Here is an 18,598-nt window from a genome sequence, read left to right on the forward strand (position 1 = left end):
AATTGTACTACTGCTGGCATAATAAACTGTTGCTAGCATAAAAAAATTATCTACAGCGAATTAAATTACATATAAAGGTCGTATGATAGAGACCTTTCGAAATTTTGTAATAGATTTTGCAATAATTGAAAGAAAAGTACAACCAGGAAAAACATTAAGGCCACAGAAAGCTAATGCAGCGCCTAATGGCTGCTGTCTATCAGCAGTTCGTGGCTGCCTCCTCCCTGCCAGGCTCAGGTTCCATTCGCAGGAGCGGGCGCGGCCTCTCTCCCTCAGGCCGAGACTCTCGCTGCGCTTTGGGATCTGTTCCTCCGGCGCCGCTCCTGCCGAGCCGCGGCCGCCATTGCTGCGGGGGTGGGACCAATGGCGCCCATTGGCTGCGCAGGCTGGGGGCGGAGCCTGAGGCGGGCGGAACGCCCTATAAGGGTGCAGCTCGGGAGCGCGCAGTAACAACAGCAGCGATGGCCGAGTGGTTAAGGCGTTGGACTTGAAATCCAATGGGGTCTCCCCGCGCAGGTTCGAACCCTGCTCGCTGCGGCCCGGAGGGGCTTCCATTTTTTCGTTCCTCCCATTCCCTGCTGGGTGCCCTTTTACTGCTCTCGGCTCCTCTCCGGCAGCGGCAGCGCCCAGAGCGATGGGCTGGGATAACGGCACAGAGCGGGCAGGTCCCGCACAGCCATCATCCGCTCCTGCGGGTGGTCCCGGAGCACCGGCAGGGCCGCATCAGCCAGCCCGGGAACATCGGCCGTCAGGGAGCCCCCACAGCCTCCCCGGGCAGGCTGGGCTGCTGCTCGGGCACTGCACGGCGGAGAAGCACGTTCAGGTGGCACTTCCTGGTCACTGCCTCTTGTCCCATTGCTGGGCACCACCGAGCAGAGCCCGGCTCCACATTCCTGACACCCCCCTTGGATATTTATACACAGTAAGGAGGTTCCCTCTCAGTCATCTCTTTGAGACACTGAGTAGGCCCAGCTCCCTCAGCCTTTCCTCATGAGAGGTGTTCCAGTGCCCCCATCATCCTTGCTGCCCTGTGATATTTATCCTAGTGCAGCTCTTCAGGCCGTGCCCACCCGCTCCTCCCCTGGCCCTGCCAGAAGGAACAGCAGTGCCAAAGCTGCAGCAGGGCCCAGGGCAAGGTTCTGGCATTGCACCTGCAAGCAGTGGCAAGAGGCCTTGATGGAGGTGAGAGAACAGAGGTTTGGTGCTCTTTCAACAGCTCAGCTTGCAGGCCCTGCACACAGGACACACAGCATCCAGCTGCAAAGCTCAGCATTCATCCAATGCCTAAGACACAAACAGTGCCCTGATTCACCCAAAGGTCTATTGCTCTGCCCCCACGTCCTACAGCTGATACAAAATAAATTAAATCTTGCCAGCAGAAGGCTTCTCTATAAGGAATGGAGTTGCTCCATCAAACCTTGCCTTTCCTGCAGGAAGCTGGTCTGATTCCTCCTGGACCTCCAGGGAGGGGGGCCCTCGATCCTCTTTTCCTGCCTTTTATGACCTTCTGCACATGCATGATGCATGTACACACACAGTATGGCGTTGACAGGGGAAAACAGGACAGAAGTTATTATGCCATTAATAACCAGGGAAAACAAACCAAGGCAGCATTCCCCAGCCGTCCATGATTGGCTTAAACTGAGCTCTCACCCTCCAGGTGTGTCACTCTCCTCTACGTGCGGCCCCAGCACCAAGGAAGGGGAGGGCTGCCAACCCTGCGGCAGCAGGGGGAGCGTGTGCACCGGGCTGCAACCAAACCCCGGCACGAACGAGAGATCATCATCATCTGCCCGTCTGACAGTGACACAGCCCAGCAACCTGCGGAGTGGCTTTATCTTCTGCTGTGTAATTTCATCAGCTTTACAACAGCCTCACTGCTTACACTTTCATATCCTGAAATGGGAGATGAGCCTGCTGGGAAGGTAAGATAGCAATGCTGATGCTCAGGAAATTAAAGATACACAGTATCTCTTTTAATAATCAGGATACTTTCTTCTATTACAGAACATATGAACTGCCTTTGTTAAAAATCTCATTTAAAGAGGAAAACAAACAGTCAAGAAACGACCTTACCTATAATTCAGCATTATTCAGCCTGAGATTTTAAGTCATGTACTGTCTGTGTTTATTGTCCGAATAACTCTTACATTGTCACTTGGCAAATGTTGGCAAAGCAACTTCTCAAATACTGGCAAAACACAAAGGTTGAGGATGTTTTAGTTCTTGACAATCTTGTATATTCTACAGTTGCACAAGTATAACAGCAGCAAATAAAGATATAATAATTTTATATCATCCCAGAATCCCCCCATGCTATTCAGTTTCACTGTAAATAACTGGCTAAGTAGTTGCTTAATTTCTGTTTAAAAATAGTTCAAAGGCCTGGGAACACAGCATTGAAGAACATTCCCTATACTCTGTATTTTATCATCATCCACCTGCACCCCATCTGCTGTCTCATAACTTCACATGAAAACTCCTCAGCCTTCACAAGTCCAGTGAGGGCTGGGTTTTATCAACACTTTTGTCTGGACTCCAGAGGATCTGGGCTCACCTCACAAACAAACTCTGTTTGTTTTCATACCAAATCATTCAGAGCTGTAACACAGCACAGTAAATCAGAGCCCTCACATACCCCCAAACAATCAGGACCCTTTACTGCCCACCTAAGCAACTCCCAAGGGGAGCTCAAAAAGAAAACAGGAGCTTACCATGTCTCCAGAGGGCTGCCCTCCTCCAGCTTGAAACTCCTAGGCCCTAATCTAATAAACAGTGTCTGGGCTTGCTGTTCCCCACCCCCTTTGCCACTGTCTCCGCTTTGCAAAGAGAGTTAAAGATCTCAGTGGGCCCCTGAAAACCACGAACCTCTGACTGTGCTGCCTCAATCACACCTTCACAGAGCCTGAGATCCACCACAAGCCCTGCCCCAGTTAAAGCTCCAGTGCGTGAATTAGGGTTGGTGCTCACCAGTGCAGGGGCCAGAGCACCCCAGAACTGCTGCTGGAATGTCAGCTGGGACATTCACTGGATCTTTTCACACTACTAGCAAAAAGCTTCTAAAAGTGCTGTATATTTAAAGAAGCAGATAAGCAGTTTCTGCTTGGGGTGTAGACCCTGAATGATCTAACACTGACTAAGCTGTCAGGTGCTTTCTCTACTTTCTAACATAAGGGACAACTGGACAGCCCACTCACTTGTTACTGGCCAACAGGTCAGTCCCACCTGATTCTGGGGAATCAAAAGCAGAGCAGGGTGCACAGGCTCCTCTTGTTTTCCAATCCATCTGACTTTGCTGTGCTAGGAATAGATTCATTCAACTCAGGAAATACAGAAAAATGGATCATTTCAAGATTAACATGTACAGAAATGGAAAAAAGGAAGTCTGTGTCGGTGGCACTGGTGTACTGGAGCACCAGTTAGAACCTGCCCTCCTCATGAGGGCAAGTACAAATTACAGGGCCGATCTTGAGCAGGTTGTTGCAAAACCCAACTTTTGCCACAAGCTTTTACTGGGCTAAGAGCCTTCCAAACGTCTGCAGTTATTCATTGAGAACAAACATCCAAAGGTTCTTTGCCAAAACCAACCACGCAATAATTGGCTAATAATGACATCACTTTTAATGACACAAACTATTAGTTTGCTGTTCAAAGGTCTATTGTGTGTTCACTTCTCAAAGGAAACCAGCTCGTTAGGTGCTAAATCATCCATCCAACTACTCCCTTGTACCTTCAGCGGCAAGTTAAATGGGCAGGGGAGAATCTGGGCTGCCATCTGATTCAAAGTGCTCCAGCTGGCTGCGCTCCCAGCTTTTTGTTGGAGGGAAAATTGTTCCCTATTACTTAGTATCCTTCACATACAGTAAGAGTTTCTTTCTTCTGTTACAATTATTTGACATTCTATAAAATGGACCAAAGTCCTTCCTGAGCAAATACCTTTGTATGAAGTAAAGCAGCAAATGCACCAGAAAAAACCAAACCAGATACATTTAACAAATGTTACAGAGAATTATTAATCTCATAATGTTTGCAGCTGCAAAATATGCAAGGGAAAGCATGTAAAATGAAAGATGATGTGCTATAGAAGTGGCTCTGGGTACCAATGCCATCCAGCCTAGGCCAGCGTGGCTGCAGCAGCACAGCTCCAGCACTGAGGCTGCACCAGCTGGGAGCAGCAGCAGCAGCAGCAGGCACAGGTGCCCACCAGCTCAGGGAGATCCCCCTGTTCCTGGGTTCCAGCAACAGCACCTGGGGCACAGCAAGTGGCAAACAGGCCCCAGGCAGGGGGGCACAGTAACCCAGGCAGCACAGCACGGCCCAGACACACACACCCCTCCAGGGACAGACAGACAGACAGCAGATTGTTCCCATGTGGGCACAACGCTGCACTCGCCAGGTTGCTCTTTCCATTGCACTGCCTGCGATTCCCAACTGGACTCTTAAGCTTTTACGCACTAAGATGACAAATAACAAGAAATTCCAAAGGAATCTCTGTGGTGGGTGGAGGATTTAATTTAAAAGATGAAAGAAACCCCTTTTCTGTATGCATGAAGTTTTATTTGCTGCTGATGGAATTATCTGCCTGCACAAAACCACAATGTCAATACCTGACATATTAGCCAAGTTTGCAAAGAAGAAAACAAACACAAAATAAATAAACAACAATGTAGAATTTGAAAAGTTGCCCAAAATATCAAAAACTGTCATGTGAGATTTTGTACACATTAATGCTGACTAGTCTGATGTTTCATTCCTCACTGCACAAAGCCCTGGTAAAACCAAGTCTAGCACACCTGAGCAGGGAGGGGAATTGCTCTGAAGCCACGGGACAATGCTGGCACACATACACAGAGGATCAGTCTTCCACCAATACGTCTTAAGACAAAAATTGCTATCTGGAGAATTAAAGTTCTGCAACTGCCTTCCAAAACAAACAGCTGGTGCAAAAAGTGTTCTCGTTAAGGTAGAAGACAAGTGATTTTTAGGAGTGCTTGATCTGACACAGAGACCTTGGATAACAAGAACGTTCTTATTTCATCTATAACACAAGATCACAACTCTCCTACAAGTTAAGTTTGTAATGAGTACATCATAAATCACTGCAGCGAGTACAATGCAATGGAGAAGTGAAGCAGAGCACAGAGTTAAGAGATAAGCACAGCTCTGTTTACAGTTCATTGTCGTAAAGCTTTTGGAAGATCCTCCCGAGTAGGATACCCTGGAGCCCAGTGTTCTACTGAGAGTAGGTTTTTTATAACATCACACTATTGAAAGAAATATTAATCACTACACAATATTTGAGAATATAAGAAACAATATACAAGATGTTAGATAACTTCACAACATCACTTTATAGTAATACTGAAAAGGTTATTGAACAGAAACATCTCCATCTATAAGGCTCACAGCACGTGTGATAAATCAGTATTTAGACATTGACTAGAACAACACATTTCAATAAAGAATACAAAATACAAATAACTTATAACTGCTGTTAAAAAGCCCAAAGGGAACGCTGAAGAGATGATCTCTTGATCCTGTTTCTCATTTTAGATCTCGTAGTTTCTGAATTTCCTCAGAAGGTCTGATGGAGCATCGCCTGACCAGCGGAAACGCAAGTGCCAGTAATTCCCCTCTGAAAATCCCGAGGGGAAAAAAGAGAAAGACAATTAAATTACTATAAACATGCATAAAATTTAATTTTCTGAAACAGTACTTGATGGTCTTCCCAGAAAGAAGTAAACAGAAAAGTGCTCTTGACTAGCAGGGACAAACAGAGCACTGAGTTCTTGGCAGGCTGGAACAAGAACCAAACACCAACCTTCACCAGAGCTCAGCTGGGAAGGTCCCAAAGGAGAACAGCAGGACCCTGGCAGTCCTGCAGGGGACTCACAAAGCAACACTGACAAATTGCAGTGGCCTGATCTAGGGAAGGAGATGGAGGTGGTGATGGGATAAATCTGCAGGTATGGTCTGGGGCCTTTTCATCCTAAAATGTGACCTTCCTTTTACAGCAAACTGAATCCTGTGAGCAGAATTAGTGTTCAAATCTGTTGTTTGAGCTGAAATAGCCATGTAGGTGGCAGTCCAGAATCCATCCAGGCCAGTGACTGTCACTGTCATGTTTTCTGGAAAAATCCCTTCGCCAGGATTTCTTCACCTGGGAAGCTGAGAAGCCTTAGAGAAAAATGAAAACAAGAATTATCTGATTGCTTCTCCCTCTTTTGCTGCTTTGGAATGTGGTCTGGACATTGTTTACCAACTGGTAATTTTTTGATTGGTTTCATGTGAATTGTTTTGACTCATTGACCAATCACAGTCCGGCTGTGTCGGGACTCTGGAGAGAGTCACGAGTTTTTCATTATTAACTTGTTAAGCCTTCTGTCTGTATCCTTTCTCTATTCTTTAGTATAGTTTTAGTATAGTATTCTTTAATATCATATAATACCATAAAATAATAAATTAGTCTTCTAAGAACATGGAGTCAGATTCATCATTTCCTTCTTCCTCTGTCTGGGGACCCCAAAAATATCACAAGTGACAGGAACAGACAATGCCACGGTTTCAAAGTGGAACCCAATATATCAATTTTTGCTGGATCAAAACAAAAACATTATCAACATCCTAACATGGGGTATAAACACTGAAGTGCACACACCCCCTGTCAAATATATTATAACATTAACATTTATTCATGTGAATATATGCCACTGGATAAATGAAGTAGGCACTTGATGAGTTTGATGGTTTTTTTCCATTCAAATATCTGGAAATTAAATTAAAACTTAAAAAAATAAAAAACTTGAGAAAGAAGATGCCCGAAAAGAAAATTCACCATTATAAGGAACAAGATGATGTTTACTTCAGAATTTTCCTGTTCTACAAAAGATACAGCGATGATTTAATTACAAAAAAAAAAAACAAAAAGAAGTTATAGAGCATAATTTTTCAAAGTTTTCAGTTAGGCCTGGTATACACTTCCATGTAGAATTTTCTTATCAATTTTGTGCATTCCGCAAATGTTTGGGATTACATTAGGTTTTGCTACCCTCACAGTGGACCCTAATTTGCTGTTTGATTTTGTTTAACAACAGCTCTGTGCTACCATGGGCTAGGATTATGAAACTGCTGAAGGATCAGGCAGCACAGAGGGTGCCCATGGTGCTAAGGAGGCTTTGGTCATGTACAGTGACCTAAAGCACAGCCAGGAAATGCTGACTGCCAGGGGACACTTTTGAAACACACATTTATTCTGATGCAAACACTACTTAGAAAAAACAAAACTGTTTGAATATAAAAGAAGCCTTCAAGTCTCAAATTTTAGCTTTCATTAACTCATCAGATGAAAACTGTGCAAAAGCACTGAATAATGGATTAAAAAAACCCCAAACTTAAATATTTTAATTAACAGTTCTAAAATTTATTTTTTAAAGTCACTGAAAATAACTGCTCTTTTTACTTTGCATTTTTATATATCAGAAAAACTAGACTTTCCATTTTGGCTGAAGCATTTTTTTTCTCCTTCTCCAGTTGCAGCTTTTACTAGCAAACAAACAAGGAAACTTGGGATAGGGAGGAAGAAACATCTGAAAACTTCAAAATTAAATAAATAATCAAAAGCATAAAACCCAAACCAAAATCCCAACCCAAAACCACATTTAAAAAGCTAGAAGTTCAACACACTGTTCTGGAGAAGACTTTCTCACGACTGAAAGCCCCCATTTCAGGCCAATCCCTGGATACTGCAATTTTCTGTAACTGCTGTTTTCACTTACTTGGGGAGTCTGGAATCTTTGAAGATTGTGGTTTCACATCAGGGATTGCAACATCTTCTTGTTCCCTGCTCCCTTCCAACAATCCCTCGCCACTGCTTTCCATCTGTTGGGCCCACATCTCATTGGTTATGTTGTTGGTATCACCAAAGTCAGGAGCTTCCAGCATCTGGTCCTTCTTACTTTGGACAGCCCAGTGCATTGACTAAAGGAATGCAAACAGAACAAAGAACTAAGCCCTGTGCTTTAAGGGTTTTAAATGACTTTTTCTTTTTTACATTGCTGCAATAAATGGTTAAACAGAACACATTGAGAAGCCTGCAGGTCAATGGGATGGGGGAAAGTATGGTTACATGTCACAAACAGCACTGGAGAGGACACTTTATGGCAGATGGGGGTGAAGAACAAAATGTACACCAGAATTTTAAGGGCCTTTTGTCCAGTTCCTTCTGTCATGAATTCAGACTTTTTTTAAGAGGGCTTGAGTGACTTCAGAAATGTTCATTTTCAAAGCTGTCTTTAACTCCAGAGTACCTTTTGAAGGCAAGGTAATTTTAAAATATTTAATATTAAAGTCTGTGGAATAACATCTGTTTGGAACTAAACTAGGCTTAATTGGATATTTCCACCAAACATTTAAGCTCAGGCATAATGCTGTAGTTGAAATGTCTCAAACTTTTATCCTAAGCAGAATTGAGATGGGAAACTTTTATTCACCTGCCTTAAAATATGACCATGTAGCCCAATGCAATATTATGGAATGGAGCTCTACCAGGGGCATGCTTTCAAATCTTCTCAATAGCAAAATCAGGAAGGAAATCACCCAAAAAAATCCTGCCTCTGTCCCAGATGACCCCACCAGCCCCTCAGGGCCCCTCCAAAGCTCCGTGGGAAGCCCAGGGTTCTAAGGAACTACTCCCTGGATTTTTTCAATGACATCTTTATTTAATCAGACAACATGAAAACCTATCTGATAAGTAATATACCAAGAGGAGAACATATTAGAAAAAGATCCCAGCTTTAACTGAACTTTGAAAATAAATAAAAGTTTCCTACAAAAGCAAAGTGAGCTGAAGCATTTGAAAACAACCCTCAAGTTACTTAAACTTCTTATAAAAGCAGCAACTTGGTCAATTCACTCTAAAACGACTGGCCTAACACCCTTCCATGAATGGGCTCCTGAAGTGCTCCAATTTTCCCTGAATTTCCTTAACATCCTGTCCTAGGTTGACTAGATGATGCTTTTATCCCCAATAGTCTGTTCTGTTTATGCTGAATAATAATTTTTGCACCTTTAAGACGTGTTCCAGAGAGTGAAGGGGGGAGAGAAGAAGCACACAGTTTGTTTCCAGACACTGCACTCACTCTTTCACATTCCTGTTTCTGGACTGTGTTGTCTACAGATAGACAGCAAGACAGAGCTCTCCTTTATTTTAGTTAGTTATAGCTAGCTGAGGCAACGAAGTTCCCTGGACTGTGGTTTTGTTTTTCCTTTTTTTTTTTTTGGCCCTGTTTAACCTGCACTGAACACCCAGAAGAGCACTGGCAGCTGCATCTGTGGCCACTGGGCCAGGCCTGGCCTGCGACATTTCCAGCACTGAGGGACTGATCAGAGACTGAGTGAGCTGAGCTGCAACCCGGGGAGGGACTTTCTCAGTTTGTCATTTCTTTTGGAGCAACAAGGGGCTTTAATGTTTAATATTGTTTCGGTTTCATTGTTTAATAAACAGGTTTTTTCCATTTGTCTCCAAGGAGGTAGTTTCTCCCGGACCGGTTGTGGGGAGGGGCCGATTGAATCTGCTTTCCTAGAGGAGCCCTTTGGGGATTCTCTCCCAAATCTGCCCTGAACCGGGACACATCCACAGCGCAGGAACGTGTCTGCACCATCCCCACGGCCAGAGCCTGGCGCTGCAGCAGAAGGCAGAGCTGTAACGCATCCCCGCAGCACGGACCGTCCTGACGGAGCTGCTCAGCGCCTCCCAGTGCCGGAACGGGACGGGGACTCGGCTCCGGCGCCAGTGATCGTAGCGCGCCCGCCGCTCCGCGTTGGTCAGCGTCTCCTTGGCCTGCTGCAGCCGCTGGAAGTCCTCCACTGCCACACAGACAAAAAGCACACTAAGGACAAGACGTGCTTGGCAAATACAGGAACTCAGATGCAAAAAGGGGCCTGCCAGCAATGGCTCAGGGCAAAGGAGAGGAGAAGGCAGAAGGGCAGAAGGAGAAGGGAGGTGGTTCTGGGTCCAGCTTGCACAGCTCTGGCTGGCTTTAGGATCACAGCCCCTTTGGTGGGCTGATACCCCTGCAAATCAGGACTGAAATGTTCCTTTGTCTACCAGCTTCAAAAGCTCCTAAACTTAAGGTGAGAGAAACTTACAGAGCGCACAGGTAAAAGGCACAATCAGCCCCTGCAGACCACCTTAAAAAGGGAAATTAGAGCAGCTCTGTTAGAAGGAACACAGTGAGATCTGCAGCAGCACAGGAGTCAGAGCACAGCACAGCAACAAGAACCATGAGCAGCAAGAGAAACAGATGAACAGGAACTGACAGACAAGAATAATCTAAATATAGTTCAGATTAATTAACTCGTGCATTTTATTAGGTGTATTTTCCACGTATGCTAAAATGTTATCCAGACTGAATGAGTAAGAACTCTCATTTTTCCCCACAGGGTAATTTTTCATGGAACGGTTACTAAGGATGCAGCTGCTTGTTACTATTTGTGGAAGGGTTATAAAGATTTAGACTTTATCTATGACTCACCTATGTAACAGTGATCTATTATTATTACTATTATTCATTTATTCCAGTTTACAAATTAGAGAGAGTTCTTTTGAAATACACTGCACCCAAACACTAATCAAAATTGATAACAATAAATCAAACAAGAGAAAACAGGCTGAGGGAACAATTGTACTAGGTTTTCTTATTCTAATATTACTAGGTTTTCTTATTCTAATGTTACTAGTTTTCAACAAATAAAAGGTCCACTTTAATTACTCTTTATTAACCTTAGGCTGATGAAATAAAACATAAAGTAAACTCTCACTAGTACTGTAAAAAGGTATTTAAAGTAAATGAGGCATGTTCAGGTAAAGAGAGAGTATAACATTTCTTTGTGCCAAGCAAAGCTGCTCTGATATTTGGCACTTGGCTGCTCTTTTTTGTACCCCAGCCTTGGTGAGCTCTGCCCAGGGCTCTCTGTGGCTTTGAATGGCCAAAGATTGGCTCCAAAGGACTCAGGTGCTGCTCAGCCCTCCCAGCTCTGAGGAGCTGCCCCCTCTCATCAACACAAACATCAGCTGCTGCTCTGCAAACAGAGGCTCCTCGTGGGGCTGCCTTCTCTTCCCTTCCAGCCATTAAATTACATTAAAAGAAAATAAAGCCCATTTATGTGTTCCTCACAGGCTTGTTCCTGGCAGTAAATTAACTGATTGATGCAAGTGTGGCTCTTGAGGGCCACTGAGCACGGAAATGCACCAATCCTCAGGTCTAGGAAGGGACACACTGCAGAAATAAATTCTGTATCAAAAGATGATCTACTGTAGAAAGAAAAAAGATTCAAGGTCCTAGAAATAAAAAAAATCCAACAAGTGTCTTCCTTCACTATCACAAAGGAGCGTGCAAGTCTTAGAAAGAATATCACAAGCTTGCTATTTAAATAGAACGTGCTCAATGCACACAATGATTAAAATATACTGGGGGAAATAAAGTTTTAAGGCTGAATTTTTTATCTTGCCATGCTAATAGAAGAAAAAAATCGATTGCTTTTACACAGGAAAGAATACATACCTGCTTTGGGGTTTCCAGGATGCTTGTCAGGATGGCATTCAAGGGCTTTAATCTTATATTCAGCAAGAATCTGTTCAACCTAAACAAAATATTGAGACAAAGTGAGTAAATACAGAAAAAATTTACAAATTTTCTTTTTGAAAGAGGCTGGGAGAAACAACGAGGAATGCTGAAAAATTTTGTCCCATTCAATTTTACAAGCTTCAGTGCAAGCAAAGTAGGTAACAACAACCATCTGCCAGCGACACTGCTTATTTAATCTCATTTCCATGCACTCAGTCTTGTTTTTGTGAGGCTCAGTCATCCAGCATGGCTTGAGAAAAATGTGCAAAGACATTTGACCACAGAGGCAAAATGCATCCCTTCTGTTGCTCTTGACTTTGTTTAATCAACTCCATCTTTCAACAGTCTCATAGCAGGAAGCAAAGGCTCTCTGCATTGCTGAAGATCAATTTGTGTGTTTGGGTGGCTTCCTCCACATCCTCTTCATAGGAAATTCAGCCAGCACCCCATGAGGTTTCCATCTTGGACACCACAAGATAACTCACTCCATAAGCAGTAGTACATATTCTTTCTTCAAGTTAATTTTCCTTGCAAAAAGGTTGGCTTGGAGTAGAATAGATTTGTAATCAACATTAGAATATTGGCATGTATTAGTTTATCAGTTAATTGCAAATTCCCACTGTTTGTTATAGCATAAAGGATTACAACCACTGGAAAAACTAGCACATGTGGAGCCACGAAGCCACTGGAGTGGGCATCAGCTTAGATTTTCAAATGTTTAGTGCTTTTCCAAGTATCTTGCTGGTTCTTATAATTCAGAAGCCAAAACTTCTTTATATCATTCCAGTTCAGTTTAAGCTTTCACAATTCACCCTAAGGAATCAAAAATTACCATTCTTTCCCACACTACAAAGGCTCTTCATACAAATTCATCATTTGTCCAACCATAAAAGCCATATACAATTTAAATTATTTACTTCAAAGTTGTCTCATAGCATTTTTTATTTAGAAAAAAAATACAGTTTACTCAACTAGCTGGACAAATCTTGTTGGCATATTCTGGGAAAAAAATGTGATCTGCAGTAGTATCTTGAGAATTCTACACTTTTCACTCTGCTCAGAAGCTCCTTCCAGAGGGACAGATGTAATGTGGTGTATGTGCAGTCAGTAAGACACTCTAAAACAGTGTACAGAGAACTTGGTGAGACTGGTTACTGTATAGCCAGCTATCATCTCAAACACTTAGTTACTTAAAGGGGAACTTTAAAGTTAAAATGTGTGCAGAGGGTTAAAATTTAGCAGAAGGGCAACATGGAAGTTTTCAGCTTAAAAAAAATCAATAGAAAAGTTTACAGGAAGTTTATAGAACATACACAAAATTAATATAAAATATATAGTGAGGTGTTTTACCAAGACAGACATCCAACACCCACTATACAAAACCAGCATTGTTCTTGAAGAAGGATGGAGATTAAATCTCCCCTCTTCCTGTCACATCTGAAGATGAAGTAGGTGTCTGTGAGCTCAATTCTACCCGAAGCCACGAATGAACTTGGTTTGTGTTTACTTGAATACAGCAAAAACTCCGTAGAAACTGAGAGTATTTCTGCTCAAATTTAACCAGGTCCAACCAAGAGCAGGACATTGAGCAGCTCAGATGAAAGTGCTGCAGCTGGGAGCGTGCTGTGCACGCTGTGCCAAATGCTCGACTCCTGTACAAAGCAGTGAGACTGCAAAATCCCCACAATGCTCCAAACTCCTGTGAGACCCCCGAAGGGCTGTGCAGGGTCTGAGGGGAGGCCATCCTGGAGCTCAGTCAGCCCGCGATCTCCCAGCTCTTTCTCCCATGTCAAAAACAGGGCAGCAATATCTGCTGCTTCTCCCAACAAACAGTACTCGACAGCTTGTTTTTCAGCACCCATTAGCATTTATTGCAGCTTTTACATTTCATTTTCAAGCAATTTGAAAAATCATTATCACATGTACTTGAACTGTTCATTAATTGCTAAGCCCTTAAGGAATTAGTGTGAGGTAGAAAGTGAGAAACAGCATCTGCGAAACAAGGCTGCGTGGAGCCCCGAGCACTGCCCTCTGCTGGGATCCCTTCTGGGAGCGTCTCGGGAAAAGCTTTACATTTCCCTCCGGGACACACTGAGGATGTTTGCTCCCGATCTTTATACTTCACCACTAGGACAGGTCCGATTAAATTTACTGAGCAAAAGAAGATTTAATCTCCACTGAATACATCCCTCATTACAGCAGAGTAATCAAAACTCCTTTTCCAAACCAGAAACTCTATTCCAGTTAATATAACAGCTAAATTAAACAAACAAAAAAAAAAACAAAACAAAACAAAAAAAAAACAAAAAAAACAACAACAACAACAAAAAAAAAACAAAAAAAAACCAAACAACAACAACAAAATCAGCATACTAGACTAGCCAACAAAAAGTTGTATGGACATCTTTAACACGATGCACCCTTGTTCTAGCTGCAAATCACTCAAAAATAGCTTAGCTAAATCTCATTATAAAGCATGTATCTGCTATCAAAACAAATTAGTAAAACTAGTATTTGAATTTAATTAAAAACGGCATTTAAAATACTAATATGGTAAATTATAGAGATATTGGTTTTGTTTTCATCTGAACAAGTGAATACATTTTAAAAAATATTATACTATGTATAAAGCCCAAGAAACTCATCAGCGTTATCAGTGCCCTAAAGCTATGAACTTTCACTGTATTACTTGTACATAAATAGCTTTTTCAGTTTTCAAAACCAATAATATATATTCTAAACTATTATTTGGATGCTAATGATTTGGATGTCAAACACAGGCAGTTAGCTCTCTCCATAACCCAGTCCTGTTCTACATGGCACTTTCAACCTAAGCCTTACCCCAGGCTCTTAATGCTGGAGAAAACACGGGAGATAAAACTGAGCGTTCCAAGGGAGATCCTATCAGTGGCAAGAAAGAAGGTGCACAAGGCATTTCAAATATTCCTGCCCGCAGATTCCCTGCAGACACATGAGCACGTTCAAACTGTGAATACCTGGCGAGGAGGGAGAGGCTCTTACCGTCGATAACTCATCGCATCCCAGCAAGTTGTAGTAATCCTCCAGGTCCTCCGGCTTGCAGCTCAGGATCGCATCCATCGGCACCGGTCCAGCGGGCCCCCCCAGCCGGCAGGGAGCACAGCGTGCAGGCAGAGCTCACACAGGGATCCGCAGCAGCCCAGGGGCAGCCGGCAGGGAGGCTGAGGAGCACAGCGTGCAGGCAGAGCTCACACGGGGATCCGGAGCAGCCCAGGGCGCCCGGCGCTGGCAGTCCGGAGCTCCGCTCCCCTGCGTGCCGCGCTTTTGGTCCGGAGCTCCGCTCCGCTCCGTGCGGCGCTTTTGAGCGCCGGCAGCTGAGCTGACCCGCACGGAGGGGGGAGTGCCCCGCTGCCATTGGCCCCGCTCGGAGCCAGCCCGCCCGCACGGAGCTGCTCTGGCACTGCTCCCTGGGATTTGTAGTTGCCACCGTCACTCCAACATTAAACCCTGGCTCCCGCCCAGACCGCAGGGTTCCGGACACTGAAACGTGCTGGAGATTTCTCTCATCATCACCTGTGCAGCCACTGCAAACAGGCACACACCGAGAGGCTGCACTGCACCTGGCCCATCTTCTGTTCAATTTTTAACTTTTGCCACCATCTTTGACCAGATCATTAGATGGGTAATTATTATAGACAAGAGTAAGGATTACTTCCAAAATAACAATTACAGGGTGCAAACTTTGGAGAAGAAAGCACCAACCTCAGCAAAGTCTGTCAGAGCTCTGCCAGTCAGCTCAACACAAAGGGAGCAACCTTCACTCTCCGAAGGCTTCCTTGGTACAGACACTGCTCCTCAACACCAAACAGCAGCGGCACACCACTCACTCTGAGCAACTAAAACTACACATGAAACACTCACTGTCTGCTATCAAACTGAACACTCATTCTCATGCCAAATTACTTTCAGACTGAGTACTGAAGGTCTGTACTGTGTGCATTCCTCATGAAACTCATTTTACATTGAGGTGAAATACCTTAATTTTCAACTATGATTAATGACCAAGGCCTCAGCCGAACAGCGACTCTGGACACATCTGGTGCCACCCATGATCTGTTGATTTCAAAAGATTACTTCCTAACCTAACCACATGCTGATGTCTTTGCCCTGGAGCCTTAGGAGCTCTGGTATTACATTTCCCACCCCTGCAAGAGCTCTGCAACCAAAGATGTTTAATGTCATTAACTCCTGATGTTTCCTTAGCAGCTGCAAGCAGATGCTGTGAGTGGTTATACAGTTCTAGATGCAGTGACCTTATAGGAGAACAGATGCCCAGGATGTGACCAAGGCTGGAACAGGCCACATGTGTATCAGTGAAGGGCCCAGTGACCATTCAGAGCTATTTATGAATAACAAATATATGATTTTTGCATCCACAAGAGCTTTAATATCTGCATTGATAATATTCTGCATTTAATATTAATCTTCCACCATTTTCTCTTCAAGGTTGCATCGTCTGAAATTTTCTACTTTTACTGCATGTTCAGATAACCTACTAAGCTTATAAAATATACAAAGTAACTAAAAGCATTAATATTTAAAAAAAAGCACAAGCTTTGGTGAAACCATTTGAATCTGATAGAAAACTCTACCAACATGTTTCTCGGAGTAAATAAAACAACAGAATTTTTTTTCAACGTCACTACAAGTGGAAGAATTAGCAATTACAAATCTCTCAATCTCCACCATTCATAACTTAATAACCAGAGAAGTATAGGAAAGAAAGTCTTTTAATAACAGAACATGTAAATATTTAAATAGGTTGTACTCTGTGGGAGGACAAAAAACAAACAGCTGTCCCTCCTCCCAACAGCATTCCTGACATCCCTTTCTTTTCCAAGTATTCCTTGTGTATTTGCGTAAGGTGAAAGGGAAGCTCTTTAACCCTTTCCCCTGCAGCGTTCAGTGGCTGTTTCTGTGCTGCCAGGCAGCTGCAGGTCCAAGGGCTGCGCTGCAGTGACAAAGTGGCAGCTGGCAGGGAATGTGCTCCCCGGAGCCTCAGCCCCGCCTGTGCCCCTCTGCTAAGGCCACACACAGCAGGGCTCTGCCCCTCCGGTGCCTGGGGCTCCCACAGCACAGCGGCAGCCTGGAGAACACAAAAGCACTGAGCAGTAACTCAGCCTTTCACCGCTCCTATTGACTTCTGAGGGGCAACTCCCAAAGCAGCATCGAAAAGGAGAGCAGGGGCAGCCATATCTATTATACAAAAACATTACAAAGATTAGCTCCAGGACATAAAGTTCATTTAGAAGGGAATTGCAGCACAGGAGATGGCACAGACTATTGCCTACACATGGCGTGGTTGGTGTTGCTCAGGATGAACAAACTGTTCTGGAAGTGAAGAAATCTCGTATTTGTTCTCTGTACCCAGCCACCAACAAAAGGTGGCTCTCAGTCCCAACACATATTGACAATTCTGTTTGCTCAGAGCCCAGAGTGAATCTAAATTCTGCTTCAATGTAACAGGACATTTACCAACAACTTGGAAAAATCATAAATAGCCCTTTAAATAAATCTCTATTTGAGTTCATTCCTCTAAAATACATTAAACATTCCAGGACCAGATCTTCTCAACTGGCTTCAGGGGTTTTGCTTCCTGAGGGCAGAGAACACATTTATGAGAAATCCAAGGCTCAATATAACTCGTTTGAGTTTTGCATGGTGTGCCTCATCCTTGTCCTCACACAAGCTCAGAGCTGCAGAATCAGGAGAGGACCCAAGCACTGCCAAACTGCCCTCCCACAAGAAGGCAACTCCTGCAGTGCCATCATGAACTTGGAGACAAGTCTGCAGGATCAGAGGAGGCTTTAGGATCCCTGAGTCACTCCCTCACCGATACCTTCATGGAAAGCATCCTACATCTGCAGCAGTTGGATTATTTCTTCCTTAGAACTGTCTTCACAAAAATAACCACCAAACCAATCCTAAAGCCCCACCTCCCCTTTAGATGCTGACAAAAGCATCTTGCATGTGTTTTTTAAGAAATATGGATCTTGCCTCAGCTTCCAGAGGCGAGCAGGAAAAAGAACGCTTCCATACAAAGTTGCACAGAATAACAAATACTTTCTGATCTGGTTATTCTGCAGCTTGCTTTGAGAAGCAGGTAGTGGGAAAAACCAGTATGTATGTATTTTTCAGGGCAAAGACCACCTATAAAGTAAATTATCCATAAAGTAATCCCTTTGAAGCCATACGTATCAGAATTTTTAATCCCAAGGGTTTTTAAAAGCTGTTTGTTATCAAGGCCTGCAAGGGGGAAATTCTACCTGTCTAACCTGGGTCTTGCCACTAAATTTAGGAATTCCATTGTATTACATCCACTAACACTATTCTGCAAATAGCTTGTGATGTTCAACAGTGACAACAAACCAGTATTTAAATGTCTATCCGAGAAATTTAGACCAAAATTCTAGGTTGGTGGCAGTCCTGGGAAAAAGGCCAAGTTCTATCCAATCCAAACTCCCAGGTGGGAAGAAACCACGCCATGGAAAGCCCAGGCGTGGCACCTCCTGTTCGCTGGGCAGGGATGGCCCCGCTGCAGCACCCAGCTGGGGCACTAAGGACTGCTCCGACCCCTACAGAACGAGAGATCCTGGGAAAGCAGGGAGAACAACGCGCACAGGCCTGCAGAGCTCGGCAAACACGATGGGTTTGGGGCCGGTATTCGAACAAATCCCAACTCTCGCCGCTTACCATCGGGTCTCTCCTACACCACGCAGGCTCCATTCCTAAAGCAGCAGTGGTTTAGACAGGTGCTGACCCCCCAAAAAGCTCCTGCATCCCGGGAGCCCGAGTACCGCGATGCAGAACCCCAGGTGGGGCCAAGGTGTTATCCCGGAGCACACGGGGCGATCCCTTACAGCAGCCGCGCCCGCGGTGCCGGGGCGCTGCCCAGGCAGGCAGGCAGGGGCCGTGCCCGGGGCTCCCCCCCAGCC

At 44.2% G+C, this 18,598-nt stretch overlaps 1 protein-coding gene and 1 non-coding gene across 2 annotated transcripts; one reads left to right on the top strand and one right to left on the bottom strand.

Annotated features, from left to right (window-relative positions):
- The first annotated feature begins 455 nt into the window (after nucleotides 1-455).
- On the top strand, nucleotides 456-537 carry TRNAS-UGA. Its single transcript has one exon. It is a non-coding gene; the product is annotated as a tRNA-Ser (tRNA).
- Nucleotides 538-4,535: 3,998 nt separating this feature from the next.
- Nucleotides 4,536-14,824, bottom strand: DNAJC12 (DnaJ heat shock protein family (Hsp40) member C12). The gene is made up of 5 exons (XM_031063217.1): nucleotides 14,646-14,824; nucleotides 11,562-11,640; nucleotides 9,725-9,864; nucleotides 7,776-7,977; nucleotides 4,536-5,635 (listed from the first exon to the last, which is right to left on the bottom strand). Exons 1-5 carry the CDS (start codon nucleotides 14,721-14,723, stop codon nucleotides 5,550-5,552), a joined length of 585 nt encoding a protein of 194 aa, XP_030919077.1. The 5' UTR covers nucleotides 14,724-14,824; the 3' UTR covers nucleotides 4,536-5,549.
- Between the last annotated feature and the right edge of the window lie 3,774 nt (nucleotides 14,825-18,598).

The sequence above is a fragment of the Geospiza fortis genome, unplaced genomic scaffold (assembly GCF_000277835.1).
Source record: "Geospiza fortis unplaced genomic scaffold, GeoFor_1.0 scaffold614, whole genome shotgun sequence".
In the NCBI taxonomy this organism is placed as follows: Eukaryota; Metazoa; Chordata; class Aves; order Passeriformes; family Thraupidae; genus Geospiza; species Geospiza fortis.